At 39.6% G+C, this 20,025-nt stretch overlaps 1 protein-coding gene across 5 annotated transcripts in view; it reads left to right on the forward strand.

Moving 5' to 3' along the window:
• Ae2 (anion exchange protein Ae2) overlaps nucleotides 1-20,025 on the forward strand; it is a 105,858-nt gene that overhangs the window by 45,553 nt on the left and 40,280 nt on the right. For 2 of the 5 annotated variants that reach the window (XM_076521854.1, XM_076521871.1), the window contains exon 1: nucleotides 15,210-15,331. In XM_076521854.1, coding sequence (XP_076377969.1) covers nucleotides 15,254-15,331 — 78 coding nt within the window. In that variant the 5' untranslated portion in view covers nucleotides 15,210-15,253. Of the gene's footprint in view, nucleotides 1-2,806; nucleotides 2,995-7,284; nucleotides 7,480-15,208; nucleotides 15,332-20,025 lie in introns of those variants that run through there. The other 3 variants (XM_076521865.1, XM_076521862.1, XM_076521859.1) reach the window with 3 other exon arrangements.

Genomic DNA, 20,025 nt, shown 5'->3' on the forward strand with positions numbered 1-20,025 from the left:
TATTGGTTGTTTTATTTATTTATGGAACGATAACAAAAAATAAAGGAACTATATATTTTGAATAATATTTATCCGAGCTTGTAACAGCATCGAGACGACATCGTCTTTTTATTCTTGTCGTCGTTCCACAACCAATGACAATTTTTGCATAAATCTTTTTACTCGTTCTTTAATAAGCTAGTTTACTTGTAACATCTAAAAAAAAAAACATATCAAGTCATTTTCAGTTCACATTGATAAAAAGTTATTCCGTTTTAAAAGGCGTTCGCAGATTTTTTTCTGCCGAGCGCGTATTTCTCGTTTCCGATTCGTTACTCCTAAACTGCCTTCGCGTCGGTTTGTATCTTCGAGTAACTTCTGCAACGCAGAAAAACTCGCAGGAATCTAATCCGCTACCAAACATATTCGGTCAGGGTCACCCGGTATTCGCGCACTCGTCGATCGCCGTCGAGATAATCCCCGAACCTTTTCTCGCCGCGTTGAAGAAGACGTCTCGATTAGGCGTAGGGCGGCATAGCCACGTGTTTTCCCATTTACACTACCAAGCGAACGTCGTATCCGGTGACTCACGAGCGGTTGTAAATCATCGAGTCGATTCGTAGCGTAAGTAATAAATTGTAATAACTTGTACCGAGTTGCGAGTCACGCGCGAATCGCGGAAGGCGTTGTAAATTTCCATCATATGGGCTGTCGATCTCGGGATCGTTGAAAATAAAGCAAAGAAAATCTCCGAAGCGGAGGGTAAAAAATACGTTGAATCTCCTCCGGTCGAAGGAAATTTGGGTGAAATTTCGACGATTTCGCGCATAATTCGCGGACAGATTGCGCAGAAAAATGGACAATTTGAGAAGCGGAGATACGATTATTCGAGCCTTGCGGTTTGTTTTTATAATCGTTGACAGTCGGTAGCTATAAAAACAAGCCGAATAATCGTATTTCTTCTTCTAAAATCGTCCATTTTTCTGTAGAATCTGCGAATTACATTTCTCGAATCGCGGAAGTCGTTGTAAATTTCCATTATGGGCTGTCGATCTCGGGATCGTTGAGAATAAAAAAAGGAAAATCTCCGAAGCGGAGGGTAAAAAACACGTTGGATCTCCTCCGGTCGAAGGAAATTTGGGCAGAGAGGAAATTTTTGGGTGACATTTCAACAATTTCGCGCATAATTCGCGGTCAGATTGCGCAGAAAAATGGACAATTTGAGAAGCGGAGATACGATTATTCGAGCCTTGCGGTTTGTTTTCATAATCGTTGACAGTCGGTAGCTATAAAAACAAGCCGAATAATCGTATTTCTTCTTCTAAAATCGTCCATTTTTCTGTAGAATCTGCGAATTATATTTCTCGAATCGCGGAAGGCGTTGTAAATTTCCATTATGTACTGTCGATCTCGGGATCGTTGAGAATAAAAAAAGGAAAATCTCCGAAGCGGAGGGTAAAAAACACGTTGGATCTCCTCCGGTCGAAGGAAATTTGAGCAGAGAGGAAATTTGAGTCAAATTTCGACATTTTGTGGAGAGGAAATTTGGGTCAAATTTCGACAATTCGAGGAGAGGAAATTTGGGTCAAATTTCGACAATTCGAGGAGAGGAAATTTGGATCAAATTTCGACAATTCGAGGATAGAAGGTACGGTAATTTCTCCCTAATTCGCGGTCAGATCGCGCACAAAAATAGACAATTTGGGAAGCGGGTGTACGATTATTCGGCTCGTTCTTATAGTTGTTGACAATCGGTAACTATAAAAACGAGCCGAATAATCGTATCTCCTTCTCCCAAATCGTCCCTTTTTCTGTAGAATCTGCGAATTATATTTCTCTCTCGAATCGCGAGCTTGCAAAATTCTATAGTCGAGGTAGCCACGTTAGCACGCGTAATAATATCTGGAATATTCCGAAAGAGGGTATCCGATGAAACAAAGCGCGGGTTTCGTGTTACACGGAAATGGTGTGGGATATGGGGTACACGATAGACGGTGGATGCATCGAACTACCGATCGACGTGGCAACCTAAAATCGCGCTCTTGATTGCTTCCAGGAAATCTCTCGGATTCCTACGGAGAATGAAACTACGGTAGCCTATGGTAGACAACACGAGTCATAATACTCGCGAGAATTCCTACAACGTGTCAAAAAATTTTTGGACCACCGATTTTCTTTTATAACACAACGCGACGTCCCGTGCAACGCGTTATACATACATACGAGCCGTTTATTTTGAGAGTGGCATAAGTCACTTTGTTTTTAAGTCGATATTATATATTATATATTTATATTATATATATAAATATATTCTAAAATATAGTAAAAATATAGTAATATATATATATATTTTTTTTCTGCTATATTTTTTTTACTATATTTTTACTATATTTTTTTACTATATTTTTCTACTATATTTTTACTATATTTTAGAATATGTTTGTATATATATAAATATATTCTATTCAAGGGTTTGCGTTTTAACACGTTTAAAAATATGGATGCTAACTTTCGAGAAGATTTGCTTGTATTTGTTATCTCAGAATGCTGATATTTTTCTCGGTATAAATAATTTCGTATAAACATTAAAAAATCACCACTTTTCATTACGGTAAAGCGACTTATGCCACTTTCAAAATGAACGGCTCATATATGTAGCCATGAGTGCGGCGAACGTGTTACGCCACTGGCCATCGCGCGTCCGCGTTTAATGCCGGCATCGGGACGTTATTCGTCGAGTTCCATTGGAAACGGTCCCTCTTCTGGACACGGACGTGTGTCGCTCTGCCGTTAGTATAGTCACTGGCAGCCTCGAACGGCAAGTCAGTCAGTCGGTCGGTTACCGTCGTTGTAGCGTCGCCTCCCCATCGCGATCGCGATCTTGACGGCGAACCGAAGATCGCCGCGTTCCTTTAGTTCGCGAACAAGCGCTACCGCGATCGCTCGCGATTCCGATCGTTCTCGTCGTCCGCGTCGACCCCGTGACACGCTACACACCGACGTTTCACTTTTAAGGTCTGTACGGAAATACCTTGTATCTGGTATCGCGACATTTTCTCCGATCGCCAATTATCTCCCATGCAATAGGGATAGTTTTTATTTCCGCCGTCACGGAAGCCAGGCAGAGTTGAGGGAAGGGGAAAGGTTGAATCGATAATAATAATAATAACAATAATAATAATAATAATAATAGTAATAGTAATAGTAATAATAATAACAATAATAATAATAATAGTAATAGTAATAGTAATAATAATAGTAATAGTAATAATAATAGTAATAGTAATAATAATAGTAATAGTAATAATAGTAATAATAGTAATAATAATAATAGTAATAATAATAATAATAATAATAGTAATAGTAGTAATAATGACATTTTATCTGCGGGATTCGTTCTCCTTCACTGTACAGATAAGAATATATTACATTTAGTCTATTGCTACATATAATGCCGGATCCTCGCCATGCGCAATGGTGACGTTTTATTAACCAGTTAGCTGTGGCGCCTTTTTTTCGAAGCGCGCACCCATATGTGTCGCGAGAATCGAGCGATGTCGAGTATACTCGTCAAGAGTAAGTTTCGCTGTTAAGATATTGGATGAAAAAGACGGTTTCATTTTATAAAATTAATTTTATTACTAACATTTATTTATTCACTTAACATTAACATATACCGCATGCCTCAAAATATTCTAAATATCTTGAAATTTGAGAATATGTTTTTGTTTCCACTAAAATACTGCCGTTTCTCCATGACGAGTTTACTCGTCAAACACAGCTAATTCGTTAACATGCGGGCAAGAAGGTCTTATATATATATATATATACGTTACTTAATTAACGTGACGGCTTGCGTGACAATATTTGGCTTCGTGAGAAAAAGATTGTTAGTAGCTGGTCGAGCCACGGATGGAAAATGAAATTGGAAATTGGCCGATGTGCATTGCGTTATAAAAGTGAGAACATACAATTTATTTAGAGCTACGAATGGAAAATGAAATTGGAAATTGGCCGATGTGGATTGCATTATAAAAGTGAGAAGATACAATTTATTTAGAGCTACGAATGGAAAATGAAATTGGAAATTGGCAGACGTGTGTGCATTGCGTTATAAAAGTGAGAACATACAATTTATTTAGAGCTACGAATGGAAAATGAAATTGGAAATTGGCCGATGTGCATTGCGTTATAAAAGTGAGAAGACACAATTTATTTAGTGCTACGAATGGAAAATGAATGGAAATTGACCGATGTGGATTGCATTATAAAAGTGAGAAGAGATACAATTTATTTAGATTTCGTACAGTTTTAATTAATAGTACGTTTGTGTCCCAGTAACGTAATTTATTCAATCATTTCCGCTGAAAGCGCGTTTATCATTTTGATAATTGAAAAATGTGCATTCGGTGTCGATAGATACGACCGTCGATGTCATTAATATCCTATTATTGAGCTATTATTTCTCTATTCCGTGTATTCGACTACGCTCGTCGTCGTAAAGACAAATTTACCCTAGTACTTGTGGACAGTGTGTTCTGATAATTACAATATTACCATAGCCTGGTAATCTTTCCACGAACCGACGCTGCTCCGATATTGACACAATCGAGAATACCACTGTAGTCGTGATTGTCAAACAGTTTTGGATTTTTCAGTTTGCAAGCACAAAAACGTAGAAGGATTTCTCGTGTCCTTGCAAGGATTCGGGAAACATTTCTGATCGAGAGCAAATTCCAATTTTCAGATCGTGTCGCTTTCGTCTAGCCTTTGGTTTCCATCGACGAGCATATTCGCGTATCTCGAAGTGAAGAAGCGACAAATGAGCCGTTTATTTTGAAAGTGGCATAAGTCGCTTTACCGTAATGAAAAGTGGTGATTTTTTAATGTTTATACGAAATTATTTATACCGAGAAAAATATCAGTATCCTGAGATAACAAATACAAGTAAATCTTCTCGAAAGTTAGCATCCATATTTTTAAACGTGTTAAAACGCAAACCCTTAAATATATCGACTTAAAAACAAAGTGATTTATGCCACTTTCAAAATAAACGGCTCATATGTACATCTTGCCCGATGCCATTTTTTTTTACTTTTAACCCTTTGCACTCGAGTGGCGACTCTGAGGCACCACTGAGATTGTTGTATCACGTTCCAAGATCATTTTTATATTGTCAATGTTTAGATTTTTTGAAGATCATTAAAAGCGTAACTGTTGTATAAATCGCGAGACTCAGTTTCATATATTAATAAATGCACTTCGTTATATAAAATGGAAATACTGTAAGGCAGAAAAATTGTTATAGATTCACAGTTGAAGCGGCTTCGAGTGCAAAGGGTTAATTCGTTACAGATTTCGTTCGTTTAATTGAAGGCTTGAACCTTGGAATTAAAAACGATACAGTAAATTCGACCTTATTTAGCCTTAGATTGTTCATCAAAAATGGACAATTTGGGAAGAGAACGTGCGATTATTCGAGCCTTGTAGATCGTTTTTATTGTTGAGAATCGATAACTATAACATAAAAATGAGCCGCAAGGCTCGAATAATCGTACCTCCTCTTCCCAAATTAAAGACACTTGAAATTGAAGACAATTGAGAGACTGACTGAGTGAGTGAGTGAGTGCAGGCTTATCTCTTGGCTGTTTAGGGTATCGGTTTCAGTCGTCCCAGAGCTCTTTTAGGATACGTTTCGTGGGTGACAAAGTTCCTTATAAAATTTTTTCTACGCCGTTCAATATGGATAGCCAAAAGAAGCATATTTGCGGAATGTTTATGCTTCGTTGCTTTAACAAAAAAGTGATAGGCCAAAGGACACTGCAAACGAGATTTGTACCGTTTACGGTGATGGTTCTACGACTATCAGGACAGCCCGCAATTGGTTTAAGAGATTTAGAGCTGACAATTGTGATTTGAAAGATGAAGATCGCAGCGGCCGTCCAACGACGACGGACGCGGACCTTATCAAAGATATGCTCGCTGAAAATTCGCGATATAGCGTGCGCGAGATAGCAGATGCCACTAACATACCCGGAACAACGGTACATAAGCATTTAACCCCTTAACGCGCAGAAACGTATTAACACGGGCGTGCAAAACCGGCCAAAATGTGCCGACCCGTATATATACGGTCGGCGTCGCAACTTATGTCGCTAAAATGTTCAGATTCGAATATATGAAAAACAGTACGATGGGTACAAAATTCGATCTGCAATGCGATTCAATATTCACTATAATTATTTATCCACTATTTTTATTGAATTTTTAGTAATTTTTGCATTTTTTTTAAATATTTATTGAAATTAAGGTCCAAATATGTATTTTCTTAGATAAAAAAAATTGATTTCTTTTGGTCGGTTTTTTTTTTTTAAATTGTGCATTAAGGGGTTAATCAAGATGGGATATGTGAACCGCTTCGAAGTTCCACACCGTCAAATTTTCATCACGACAACGCAAAACCGCATGTTGCGTTGGTCGTAAAACAAAAATTATTGCAGTTTGCTTTGGACGTTCTACCTCATCCTCCGTACTCCCCAGACATTGCTCCATCCGATTATTACTTCTTCTCGTAACAAATTCTGTGTTCTTCTCGTTAAAAACATTCTCCCCGTGAAAAACGGTTTAAATTCGTAAGCGAAATAAAAACGCACCTTGATCAATATTTTGCAAATAAGCCTCAACGATCTTGGAAATACGGCATAATGAGGCTTCCTGAAAGATGGAAGAAGGTAATAGAGCAGAACGGTTCGTATATAACTCGATAAATCAACCTTAAACAACAAATATCGTGTGATCATTTCGCATCAAAAAAAAGAAAAAAGGAAAGAACTTACGGGACATCCTAAATAATAGCATCGAGCACGCACCTGGCATCTGGCGCCGGTATTCTCGATAAACCTGTTCATTGTTCCTATTTTTCGTTTCTTTCCTCGATAAACCATATCGCCGGCCGCCTTATCATTACGAAACGAAACTGTCGGCTCGAGTAGAATGCATTTTACAGGTTCGATTCGTACGCGTGTACATACTTCGCGAGAAGTTAGACGCAAACGCGATCACCGCGAGGTTTCCCCATGCGTGTCGCGAGTTATCGTTCGCGCTCATCCTTCCTTCGTAGAAAATGACATGCTCGAGATTGCCGCCGCGCGATGTTCTCAGGAAGTCGCGATACGCCTTTAGAAAACTTGACATGAACGTGTATGTGAGATGATAAGCCGCGACCGCGGTCTCGTTCGAAGCCAGGATCGGAAGCAGCAAAAGGAAACTAAACGCGTAACAACCGATCGTCGTTGATTGTTGCAGCTAGCAGAACGGAGCTGCCATCTCAGCGACTCCTCCACATGTGGACATCGCCGTCCCGTCTCAGAATCGGCCGAGCACCCAGGAAAAAGACGACACCTTAAACCGATAGCTGTTCCCGGCAGCTACCGCGACTGGTGAACGATGGAGAACACCAGGAGAAAGCTGTCCTTCCTTGGCTTTGGCAAAAGGGTATCGGTGAGTGTTCCTCCTCGAGTATTTTCTTATTTTCTTTCCAGTACTATCTGGATTACTCGTTCCAATTACATCTTAATGTTTTTTATCTATGACATGCGTACGAACAATTTTATTGAAAAGAGTTTAAATAATTTTGTTTTCTGTTGAATAATCTTAAGATTTTCTGTTGAATAATCTTAAGATCTTCTGTTGAGTAATCTTAAGATTTTCTGTTGAGTAATCTTAAGATTTTCTGTTGAGTAATCTTAAGATTTTCTGTTGAGTAATCTTAAGATTTTCTGTTGAGTAATCTTAAGATTTTCTGTTGAATAATCTTAAGATTTTCTGTTGTATAATCTTAAGATTTTCTGTTGAGTAATCTTAAGATTTTCTGTTGAGTAATCTTAAGATTTTCTGTTGAGTAATCTTAAGATTTTCTGTTGAATAATCTTAAGATTTTCTGTTGTATAATCTTAAGATTTTCTGTTGAGTAATCTTAAGATTTTCTGTTGAGTAATCTTAAGATTTTCTGTTGAATAATCTTAAGATTTTCTGTTGAGTAATCTTAAGATTTTCTGTTGAATAATCTTAAGATTTTCTGTTGAATAATCTTAAGATTTTCTGTTGAGTAATCTTAAGATTTTCTGTTGAGTAATCTTAAGATTTTCTGTTGAGTAATCTTAAGATTTTCTGTTGAATAATCTTAAGATTTTCTGTTGAGTAATCTTAAGATTTTCTGTTGTATAATCTTAAGATTTTCTGTTGAGTAATCTTCAGTTTTCTGTTAAATAATCTTCAGTTCTCTATTAAATATAATATTTCTTATCAATGTTATTGTTGCAATTTGTAATCGTAGAATTACCGAGCAACTTCTGTTTGAAGAATTTCTTTATCAGTTCACCGCTAACGCGTGTAAAATCGAGAAGGTCGTGTAGGACATAGGAGAATGAAAAGAAATAACTTCCTCTGAAAGTGAAATATTTTTGCATAAAATTGTTCAAACAAAAGTTGCTCATTGATTATACGACAGCAAATTGCAGTAAAAGGATTAACAAAGAACTTGTTGCCTACTAAAAAAAGATGATCAAGGTTATTTAAAAAATCCTTTCAATAAAATTGTATTTTCTTTCTCATCCATTGATAGATCTTCACGTGTTCTCTATAAAAGTATTAAGGATAAATTATCTAATATAGTATTAATATATATGTAAATTAATATCTATATAGTATTAAGGTACTATATTTATATAGTATTAATTATTATATCTTGATTAATATTTACATTTCGAACAAATTCGAGTAAATGCTCGATTTTAACGTAAAGTTTAATGTTTCTATGAAGTATCGGAAAGAAAGATGGAAGATCAGGGATTAAATATATTGTTATTCGCATATTTACTCGTTTCGAAGTTTTTATAGTACCGAGAATTCAACATACAACCGACATAAATCAGATTAAAGGAAAACGTATTCTCACAATCGATTGAAGAAATGCATTGATTTCTTGCACTAAACAATTCTTGCTATGAACCGCACGCTATGCGTCAAGAGAAAATCATCCGCAGACGGAACGATGCATCATAGAATAGTCCGAAAAGATTTGCCTAAGTTCCAGCGTGAATCAGATTTAAAGCACTGCGTTTGATAACGTGTTCGTTCGATGCTAATCCCGGATTACATAGCTATAACCGAAGAATAAGTGCAGTATAGCACTCCACTTTGTTATACTGACGCGCGAGAGGAAGGGAGGGACAGCTCGCACGCTTCGCACTCCCTTCCACTCGTTGCTCACACTCGCGCAAACCGCACGCGTTTGCTATATCTATCGTACGACGACGTCGGCTGCAACAAAAAAGACGTCCGACAAAAGGTGGTCGTCGCGGCGCATCGATCATGTTTTGTCAATCTTGTGTCGGAAGGGTGAGGTGTATCGTTCGGGGCATTCAGATAATTTATTTAGAAACGCACGAACGATCCAAAGATATACAAAGGAAATAAACATTGACGAATACGATTTTTCCAGATCGAGATCTCGTCCGATCAGAATTTAACTGTTTTACAAACGACAGAGTTTAACAGAGTTTATTTCTTTCGTAGCTACGTTGAGTAGCAATTCTTCGTCACTAACACCAGATTCACTAAATTTTTCATTTACGATTATTCGTATCGTAAAGATACATTTATGAGTTATTTATTCAATTTATATGTTACTTACGGCAAATGTTACAATAACACTTGTTAAAGATCAGAATAAATGTCTTATTATTACTTTTATAAACTAATATAAAACAGCTGTTTTCTGTGCTCCGTATATCTAGTGTTAATAACTTTCTACACAAAAAGGGGTGTCCCATAATTATGTTAACACTCGGAAAGGTGTGATTCCTGAGGTCATTTGAAGCAACTTTTTCCTTAGCGAAAATGTAATCCGCGGCTTTGTTTACGAGTTATTAACGAAAAACACTGGCCAATGAGATGCGAGCTCGGCTGGCACTAGGCGGTCGAGCCAATGAGCGGAACTGGACTTCGTGCGCTCGTTGGCTGGAGCGCCTCGCGTCAGTCGAGCTCGCCTCTCATTGGTCATTGTTTTTCGTTAATAACTCGTAAACAAAGCCGCGGATTGCGTTTTCGCTAAGGAAAAAGTTGCTTCGAATGATCTCAGGAACCCTTATTTTCGGATTACGAGACATTTTTGCGACACCTTGTATTTATTATACATGTGTTGTACATATACGTAGAAATGAACAACATTCATATTTAATAGATTATATTCGAAATTTTCATAACGAGTCTGTCTGACAGGATATTACAATGCAAAGGGTAGATTCCACGGAATGTTGTAGTTCCGGCCGGTCGGTTTGAACTCGATATCAAAATCCAATTTCACATTCGTGTTCGAAGAAACGGGCTGTCGACTGCCAATTTATGGTCACGCGTTTGCGGTAGGCGTACAGGACTCTGTTAGGTGTGTTGGACAATTCGACGACGCTGTTGGTGTCGCGTCTCGCGTCAACAGATTATTGACCTACGACCGTCGGCAATCAGGCCAATCAGTCGGCACGAGCTCGTCCCGTTTTGCGAATCCATGCCGCGTTTAGCGTAACGCGAAACGGTGAAACGTTAATCCGAGACCAACCCGTCTGACGTGCCAGATTTTTATTTCAACGTTATTGAAATTATAAAGAATATTTCATAGGAATAAATGTAGGAATATTTCAATATACAGGCTGTCCCGAAAATGTCTTGCAATCCGGAAATGGGAGGTTCCTGAGGTCATTTGAAGCAACTTTTTCCTTTACAAAAAATTTCTCCGAGGCACCGTTAACGAGTTATTAACGACAAACAGTGTCCAATGAGAGGCGAGCTCAGCTAGCGCGAGGCAGCCGAGCCAACGGCGCCAGCGGTCAAGGCGGTCGAATCCCAGCTCAGCTGGCGCGAGGCGACCGAGCCAACGAGCGGAACTGGGCTTCGTGCGCTGGTTGGCTGGGCCGCCTCGCGTAAGCCGTACTCGATTCTTATTGGTCACTGTTTTTCGTTAGTAACTCGTTAACGGTGCCTCGGAGAAAATTTTTATAAAGGAAGAAGTTGCTTCAAATGATCTGAGGAACCCGCCATTTCCGGATTGCGAGACATTTTTGGGACACCCTGTATTTCGATTGAATAAACTTCTCGATTCAAGCACACGCTATAATAAGAATGACGAAAGCGCTTGATAAATTCTGACTCCGATTCTTGTTAAACAATACGCGTTAATGTTAAAGTCCGATCGCATTCCCCGGTTTTTTAAATGAAACTCGGCATGAAAAGATTGTTAGAACTCCACAGAATTTGTTTCCAATTGTTTTCGCGACGCTGTCGAACGCGAGTGGAATTCGCTCAGGATGACAAAGCGGACGATATTCGTTCAACTCGTTGCATAAGTTCGCGGGATTGAATCCAGATGCGCGTTGGTTATATTCCGGACGATTAAATATAGCGTCGCGTCGCGGAGTTAGGGGGTTTAGTAACTAATACTCTGGAAAAAATGTGAAATCGGTCGTTTCCACCGGCAGGTTAGATTCAGTATTAACCCTTTGCAGTCGAAGCTATTTGAATTCGAAATCCAAATCACGATTTCTGATTTACAGTGTTTCTGTTTTATATAATTTATTGCGATTTATGCATATGAAATTGAGCCTATTGGCAAGTACAATAGAATTTTAACAGTTTCTAGAAAATATAAGAGTCTGATGCTCTTTGGAACGATTTTGAAAAATAGTTCATCAATTTTTAATCCTTTCGCACTCGAAGCCATTTTAATTTCAAATCCAACTCGTTACATTTTAAATTACATTTTTATATGTAATCGAGTCTCGCGACTCGTGCAACAGTTACATTATTCGCAATTTTCTAAATGCAAACAAATTTGGCAGCGTTATTATTTTGGAACGCGAAATGAAAATTTGTAGCGGTGCCTCACAGTCGCCGCTTCGGTGCATAGAATTGACAGTAAATTCTCATTTAATTAATGCTCAACTTGTGCACAAAAATGGACAATTTCGCTTGTTATACAAGTATGTAATTACAATCGCATTTATATCGTATTTGGTGTTATTTTAATTGGTAGAACGAGGCGATCACGAAGGCAAAAGTATCATGAAAGAAAAAAGAATCAAAGATTGGAAATGTTGCAGTGTTTTGATTTGTTTGTATTAGTGCGAGTCTCGTCGAGGGGGAGATTCAGGGGGATTTCCAAGAGGGATTCCTCCAGTGACGGGGATATAATTCTGATAGTTATCGCAAAGTGCCTTTCAACAGTAACGTAGAGAGCGTAGATCGTCTAGCCACCGTCTCGATATCCGGCAACGAAGTGTAGGCGTGTCCAATTTAACCTGAACGATCATCGTCGTATTGCTCAAACCCCTGTACAGTAAATCCTCCTTGATCGACCCTCGGTTTGTACACAAAGGTGGACAATTTAGGAATCGGTTAGTCGTTTTTATAGTTATCGATTGCCAACAAATATAAATATGAGCCGAATAATCGTATCTCCACTTCCCAAATTGTCCATTTTTGTTTACAAGGGACAATTAGAGGGAATTTACTCTATTATGTAACAGCCTGTTAGCACTGCATATTGTCCAAGACCGTTTGAACAAGGCAATGATTAGACGAGCTGATGATTTCTCATGGCGGAGGCCTGATTAAACGGACGTGCTACCCCAAGCCGACGGTCGATTAGGGGGAATTTACTGTATTACCTGCAAAACGAACTTGAACGTGATCGGAAAGAATTACCTTCGATGAAGAGAGCCGGTCGAGGGATTGCTATAATTTTCTCTTTGAATTTTTCCTGCTCGCTGCAAGTACAGTAATTTCTCCTTAATTCGCGCTCAGATTGCGCACAAAAATCGACTTTTTGGGAAAAGGAGATTATTCGAGCCTCGCGATTCGTTTTTATAATTCACCGATTGTTAGCAACTATAAAAATGAGAGCCGCGAGGCTCGAATAATAGCTTCGATTGAATCGCATAGCCGTCGTCGACGCTCGAAATGTGCCGATCGGCGAATGATTATACAGGGTGTCCCAAAAATGTCTCGCAATCCGAAAGTAGGGGATTCCTGAGGTCATTTGAAGCAACTTTTTCCTTTGCGAAAATTTTCTCCGAGGCTTCGTTTACGAGTTATTAACGAAAAACACTGACCAATGAGAGGCGAGCTCAGCTGGCGCGAACCGGCCGAGCCAGTGAGCGGAACTGGGCTCCGCGCACTCGTTGGCTGGGTCGCCGCGCGCCAGCCGAGCTCGCCTCTTATTGGTCAGTGTTTTCCATTAATAACTCGTAAACGAAGCCTCGGAGAAAATTTTCGCAAAGGAAAAAGTTGCTTCAAATGACCTGAGGAACGTCCCATTTCCGGATTGCGAGACATTTTCGGGACACCCATGTAGTCGCTCTCTGCCAATATCGAAAATATGGTTCATTAAAAGGAAATAGCGGAGATTCCGTTGGCGAGTCGACGACTCGCCGCGGAATTTCTGGCACAATTCCATCCGCCGATATATGGGATCGATATCCGAAAGCGACTAGTTTCGTGTTTCGTGTCTCGAGTCTCGTGTTTGCACGCATCGACGATCGTGATTAGCGATTTCGAATCGTTCATGCGTTTTACAAAAAGTTCGCGTCGGGGCGACGTTCTTCCAAGGAAATTGGTTCTCTCTTCTCGACCACCCTTCGCAATCGATTCCTTTTTCTCTCTTATCCTCCGTCAAAAGAATTGGATTTGCCGACGCTTAATCGACTCGCGCAGTGTCACCGTTCGTTTCCTAACGGAGTCGCTGCTATCGAAAGCAGACGGCCGGCCGAATTACGTCCGGGAATTATCGTCCCGTCGAAGCGCCTCGCACCTGTCCTTCTTTTTAGGACGAGCGACCCGAATCGCGGTGCACGTAGTAGTAGCGTCGCTTCCGATCGAAATCCAAATTGCTTTTCATTGGCCATCTAGTCTGATTGCGAGTTAAGTCCTGTTCCTCCGGAAAATCCAGTTCCCGAGCGCCCCTTTGTGTACAGCTCGCGCTGCGAAACGAACAGACTCGATTCAATTGGAACGCGTTCAGCTCATTTTTGTTCAATGTTCGTTATAGGCTCGGGAAATAAAATTAAAAAAAAAAATGAGAGTTGTTCATCGTTTTCTCGACGTTCCAAGTACATAATAGTGAGATTTAAAAAATCATTTTAGTCACTATGCAGCGAATTAAACTAAGTTTTATGTTAAACTTAGTTTTTAAAGATGAGATAGAAATAATTATATAATATTATTGGAGTAATTGTTTATAAAATTTCAATATTATTATATTTTCAATAATTTTAACCCATGGCGCTCGAAGCTATTTTATCCGTAAATGTAAAATAATATTTCTAACTTGTAGCATTTTCATTTTATATGGCAAAATGTATTTTATGCGCACGAAGTCGAGTTTTGTAACAGTTACGCTTTCAATAATTTTTTAAATCTAAACTTCGTTAATATAAGAATTACCTTAGAACGTGAAACACGACGAATTTTAGTGGTGCCTCGGAGTCACCGCGCGAGTGCAAAGGGTTAAAGTTATACAAATAAATTAAATTGTCGACAAAAGGTGAATTTGGATCTTGAAATGATAGCATATTTCGTGTAGCTATTTTAAATATTTATGAGAAAAGTTCAATTTTCCCTAACATAAAAAAAAAGAAATTGAAATCATTCGGACCAATTTTCAAACATTCATCGCGTTCCACAAGGTGTACGAATACTTTTTAGTCCGCCGCTGTACGATGTTGAGTGGTGGTTACCGAATGTTCTAATCGGTTTGTAGGCGCGTTTGAAATTGGAGGAGTGGGGGAGCCGTCAGCGTAAGTAGCATCTTATTGTCTCGTATTATCAATGTCGTGATTTATTCGCGGAGGGTCTTCGTTTAGGTTTCTCGCGCGGGACAAACGTGCGTGCGTTCGGATCGCGATTGCGGTGGTCGTAAACGATTTGACTAGCTGGCCTCCGGATCGATGCTTATCGCTTATCATGCTACAGAATCTGAGCGAGTCTAAGCGAGTCTAAGCGAGTCTGAGCGAGTCTGAGCGAGTCTGAGCGCGAGCCCCGTCAAGGGTTGAATCGCTAGTCCAGCGTCCTCGACGCAAAGCGTCGCCGTCGTTGAGCACTTACGCAAGGCCGGAAGCCGTAAATTCGATTACAAGACCGGTGTCAATCGCGGCCGCAGTATCATAAAGGTTGATTGCGCGCGGCGACGCTCAACGAAAAGTTTTGCTAGCCTAGCCTAGCTTTTATGGGAGAATGCTGTTGCGGGTCGGCCTGCCGGAGGAAGATTCATTCCATGGTGACGTCCACAACCGCCGTCGTCAAGGTGACTATTCTTTCCAGTTTCAGTTGTTTGCTTTGCGTTCTCCGTTCTCCGTGCTCCGTTTGCCGCCCCCTTTCGCCCCCGCGCCAGCATTAAACGATTTGTCGAACTTCTTCGGAGCTTATCGTGCAGAGCTTAATACTCTTCTTCCCTTGGCATTCTATCTACTCTTTTCCTTTAGTTTCTGTATCGTTCGTCTCTCTCCTGTACAGTGGGATATTCTAGAACCGACTAGTTTGTTCTAGAACATCGTTCGTGTTATAGCCGAATATTGTTGTATGTACACACGAATGTACACGGCACAGTTATTTATTTTTCTGAATACAATGATTTCACGTAATGTGGGATAAAAATATGAAATCGAAAAATATATGCGTGTATGAGAATTTATAACAATTACTCCCCCTCTTGGAGAGCAAGACGAAGATATAATATTTTATACTTATAATACGTAATGTTTAAATTTTATACATTGGAGATACGTATGAATTTATAAAAATTACTCCCCCTCTTGGAGAGCAAGAGGGAGAATAATTTATAATATTTTATACTTATAATACGTAATGTTTAAATTTTATACATTGGAGATACGTATGAATTTATAAAAATTACTCTCCCTCTTGGAGAGCAAGAGGGAGAGTGATTTATAATATTTTATATTTATAATACGTAATGTTTAAATTTTATACATTGGAGATGTGCGTATGAATTTATAAAAATTACTCCCCCTCTTGGAGAGCAAGAGGGAGAATAATTTATAATATTTTATACTTATAATACGTAATGTTTAAATTTTATACATTGGAGATACGTATAAATTTATAAAAATTACTCCTCCTTTTGGAAAGCAAGTGGGGGAGTAATTTATAATATTTTATACTTATAATACGTAATGTTTAAATTTTATACATTGGAGATGCGTATGAATTTATAAAAATTACTCCCCCTCTTGGAGAGCAAGAGGGAGAATAATTTATAATATTTTATACTTATAATACGTAATGTTTAAATTTTATACATTGGAGATACGTATGAATTTATAAAAATTACTTCCTCTCTTGGAGAGCAAGAGGGAGAATAATTTATAATATTTTATACTTATAATACGTAATGTTTAAATTTTATACATTGGAGATACGTATGAATTTATAAAAATTACCCCCCCTCTTGGAGAGCAAGAGGGAGAGTGATTTATAATATTTTATACCTATAATACGTAATATTTAAATTTTATACATTGGAGATACGCGTATGAATTTATAAAAATTACTTCCTCTCTTGGAGAGCAAGACTTTTATTAGTCTTTACTTTTATTGTATTTCTCCGCAATCGTTGTAGCATATTCTTTCGTTGCAGCACTTCGATTTAAAAAAGAAACTGTTCGCTGTAACATTCGTCCGTTGTAAGTGTGGGTTTCCCTCCTTTTGACCGAATTACCGCCGATATAAAGAGACACGTATCGCTCAGTTTCTCGAGTTCTACAATGTACCTAAAAACGGGAAAAAATCGAAGGATGATACTTGTGTTAAATTAATTAACACTACTAGCATTCGTAACATACTTGTTGGGCTACTCTTTATGAACAGTTTTTCTGTACACCTTAACGGACCTTATGCGAAAATTTAAAATCAGTTTTAAGAAACTTGATATTCGAACGACAATTTTTATAGTCTGAAACATGCAGCCGTTATTCTTTTCAACCAGAGATACGGCAATTTCTCTCAGAATTGTTCGGAGGTCGGAATTGAAACCGGCAGATCCGAGAATACTAAGTCGCGATTCTTCGAGCTTCGCGACTCGTTTTTATAGAAACTCGGGGCAGTCGGCAAAAAAGGCAGCAGCTAGCATGCCGATGTACACTAATATGAATACATACTAATGCTGGAATAAAAAGGATGACTTAATTTTTATATTTCTAATTTTTTGCCACGATTCGCGAAGGCAATTCGGAGGACACATGCCATGATTCGAAGGCAATTCGGAGGACACGTGATACGATTCGAAGGCTATTCGGAGGCCACATACCATGATCCGAAGGCAATTCGGAGGACACGTGATACGATTCGAAGAAAATTCAGAGGTCGCGTGATACGATTCGAAGGCAATTCGGAGGCCACGTGATACGATTCGAAGAAAATTCGGAGGCCACGTGATACGATTCGAAGGCAATTTGGAGGCCACGTGATACGATTCGAAGGCAATTCTGCGGTCACGACACGATTCGAAGGCAATTCGGAAGCCACGTGACACGATTCGAAGGAAATTCGGAGGCCACATGGCACGATTCGAAGGAAATTCGGAGTCCACATGACGCGATTCGAAGGCAATTTGGAGGCCAATTAATACGATTCGAAGACCATTCTGTGATCACGACACGATTCAAAAGCAATTTGGAGTCCACGTGATACAGTTCGAAGGCAATTCGGAGGTCACATGCCACGATTCGACAGAGATTAGTCACGTACCTTTTAGCTCCGCGGTTTTTCTTACCTGACTCACACCCAACAGACCATTTTGCGTTGTTTTCCGGAAATTCGCATCACGCGCTTGACCGACCCCGTCGACCCTTAACATCGACCTAGCAATAAATTACATAGGCGTAGCATTAGCACAGGGAAGTTCGCGGCGACTCGAAATTTGGCATTTCCGGGAGAAATTGCTGTAGTACCGCTACGATAACTGTCGCTCGGCAGACAGTTCATCGAAATATATACATAGGCGTAGAACTAGCACAGGGAAATTCACAGCAACCCGAAATTTGGCATTTCCGGGAGAAATTACTATATATCATGGCAAAGGTTGTTGTCCTGCGTGAAAATGCGTTCGGAGGAAGTTGATACGATCGTTTCAGGTGACCCTTGGTTCGCGTAGAACAGTGTATAGCACGCTATAGCAAGCGGATGACAGGTTATGCTTAAAGTAACGGAAGGGCAGAAGCGTACCGCGTACCTGAAGAAGGTCGGCTCGATAATGGGAGCACGGATCATCGGAGAAAGGTTATTTTTATCACTCGACCAAGCAAGCATAGACCTTTTCCTCTCTCACTCTCGCTCTCCGTCTCTCTCGTTCTCTCTTCCTCTTCCAGTTGATCGGTTGCCGCCGGCAATGACGTGAGTTCCTCTTTGTTGCGAAGAGCTGAAAGCCCGTATCTCGAAGGGAATAGCACACAGCCTTTCACACCGTGAAATTGATTTCGAACGAGTAAACGAGGCTGGCTCGTATCGCGCCGGCTGCCACGAGTTTACGCGAAACAACGAGAAATTACAAAGGATTCTGGCGAAGAAACCAAAACGAAATGTATCTATATCTTAACGGATTTAACCAGTTAACTGTGGCGCCTCCTTTTCAGTGCTCGCACCTATACGTGTCGCGAGAATCAAGCGACGACGACTATACTCGTCGAGTATACAACTCGCTGTTAAAATATTGGATCGAAAAGACGGTTTTATTTTATAAAATTAACAATTTCATTGCTAATATTTACTTATTCACTTAACATTAACGTGTAATAAACATATAATAAAGGAAAAACGCCGGAAAAATCAAATGCTTATAAAAGCTAAGAATTCAAATTGCAGAGTCACATTGCAAAGTCTTATTTTTATAATAATGTAAACACCTTCGTACATAGAATTGGCCTCAAAATATTGGTCTAATGTATGAGTTAAGAATAATGTTGAGAAATAATAGCAACTATCAAACTATAATATCAACTATTAAATAATAGTCGAGAATAATGAGTTTTCGTTTTCACGAAAATTACAATTTAAATAGTCAGTGGTCACTACTTTTTACGCAAGACGAGTATAGTCGTCGAACACGGCTAACTGGCTAACAGGAGTTAACTGGTGACCGGTCGTCAACGTGTTAAGAGGATCTAGGAGAAGATCTTTGAAGAGGAATCGTCCTCGATCGACTCTGCGTCTCGATTATTTTTCTTTTGTTCGTTCGCGGTGTACGCGCGGGTCTCTCTCTCTTGTTGTTTTTCTTGTTCGTCTTCCTTCGTTTCGATACGCACGAGAACAAAGACTATCATTAAGCGTATCTAACGTTTCGTTAATGTCGTCCATGATCGATTGATCGTCGCGGTGAGCGCGTCAACGGCGCTGACCCTATCGTCGCGCGAGTATGGCGCACTAACGACTCTCGCCATCTCGACGTCGAGAGAGAGAGAGAGAGAGAGAGAGAGAGAAGGAGAGAGATTCTATCCGATTCGATTTGATTCGCCTTGATCGAACTGTGATTATCAAAGTCGATTAAGCCTTCCCTCCGCCGATTGTAATAACGCGACGATCATTATCGACGCGCGAGCGCAGCGTAGTGTCGTGCGGAACACGTGTCCGTGTGCGAGAACGATTCTGGAGATTATGGTTTCCTCGAGATTTCGAACTGTTCTTGGCTCTTTGCTTTCTTTCGAAATATCAATAGAATCTCCGCCGTCGCGTTCCAAAGATTCAATGTCACGAATCGAGGACAATGTTTATTGGAAAATTGCCAAGCGAACGCTCAATTTTCGAAGAGAGCCGCGGTTGTTAGCGTTTGCTAACTTAGTATTCCACAAAGCTCGTCTTTGTTCCCTTTTGATGATCATTGCGAAGCCTATTCGCATCAAAATTGCAGTGGGATTGCCTTTGGTTCGCTCTCGACGTTATTATTATTTTCATTATTTTATTCTTTAATTTCGCTTATTTTTGAAT

Source organism: Megalopta genalis, chromosome 1, assembly GCF_051020955.1.
Source record: "Megalopta genalis isolate 19385.01 chromosome 1, iyMegGena1_principal, whole genome shotgun sequence".
Lineage (NCBI taxonomy): Eukaryota > Metazoa > Arthropoda > Insecta > Hymenoptera > Halictidae > Megalopta > Megalopta genalis.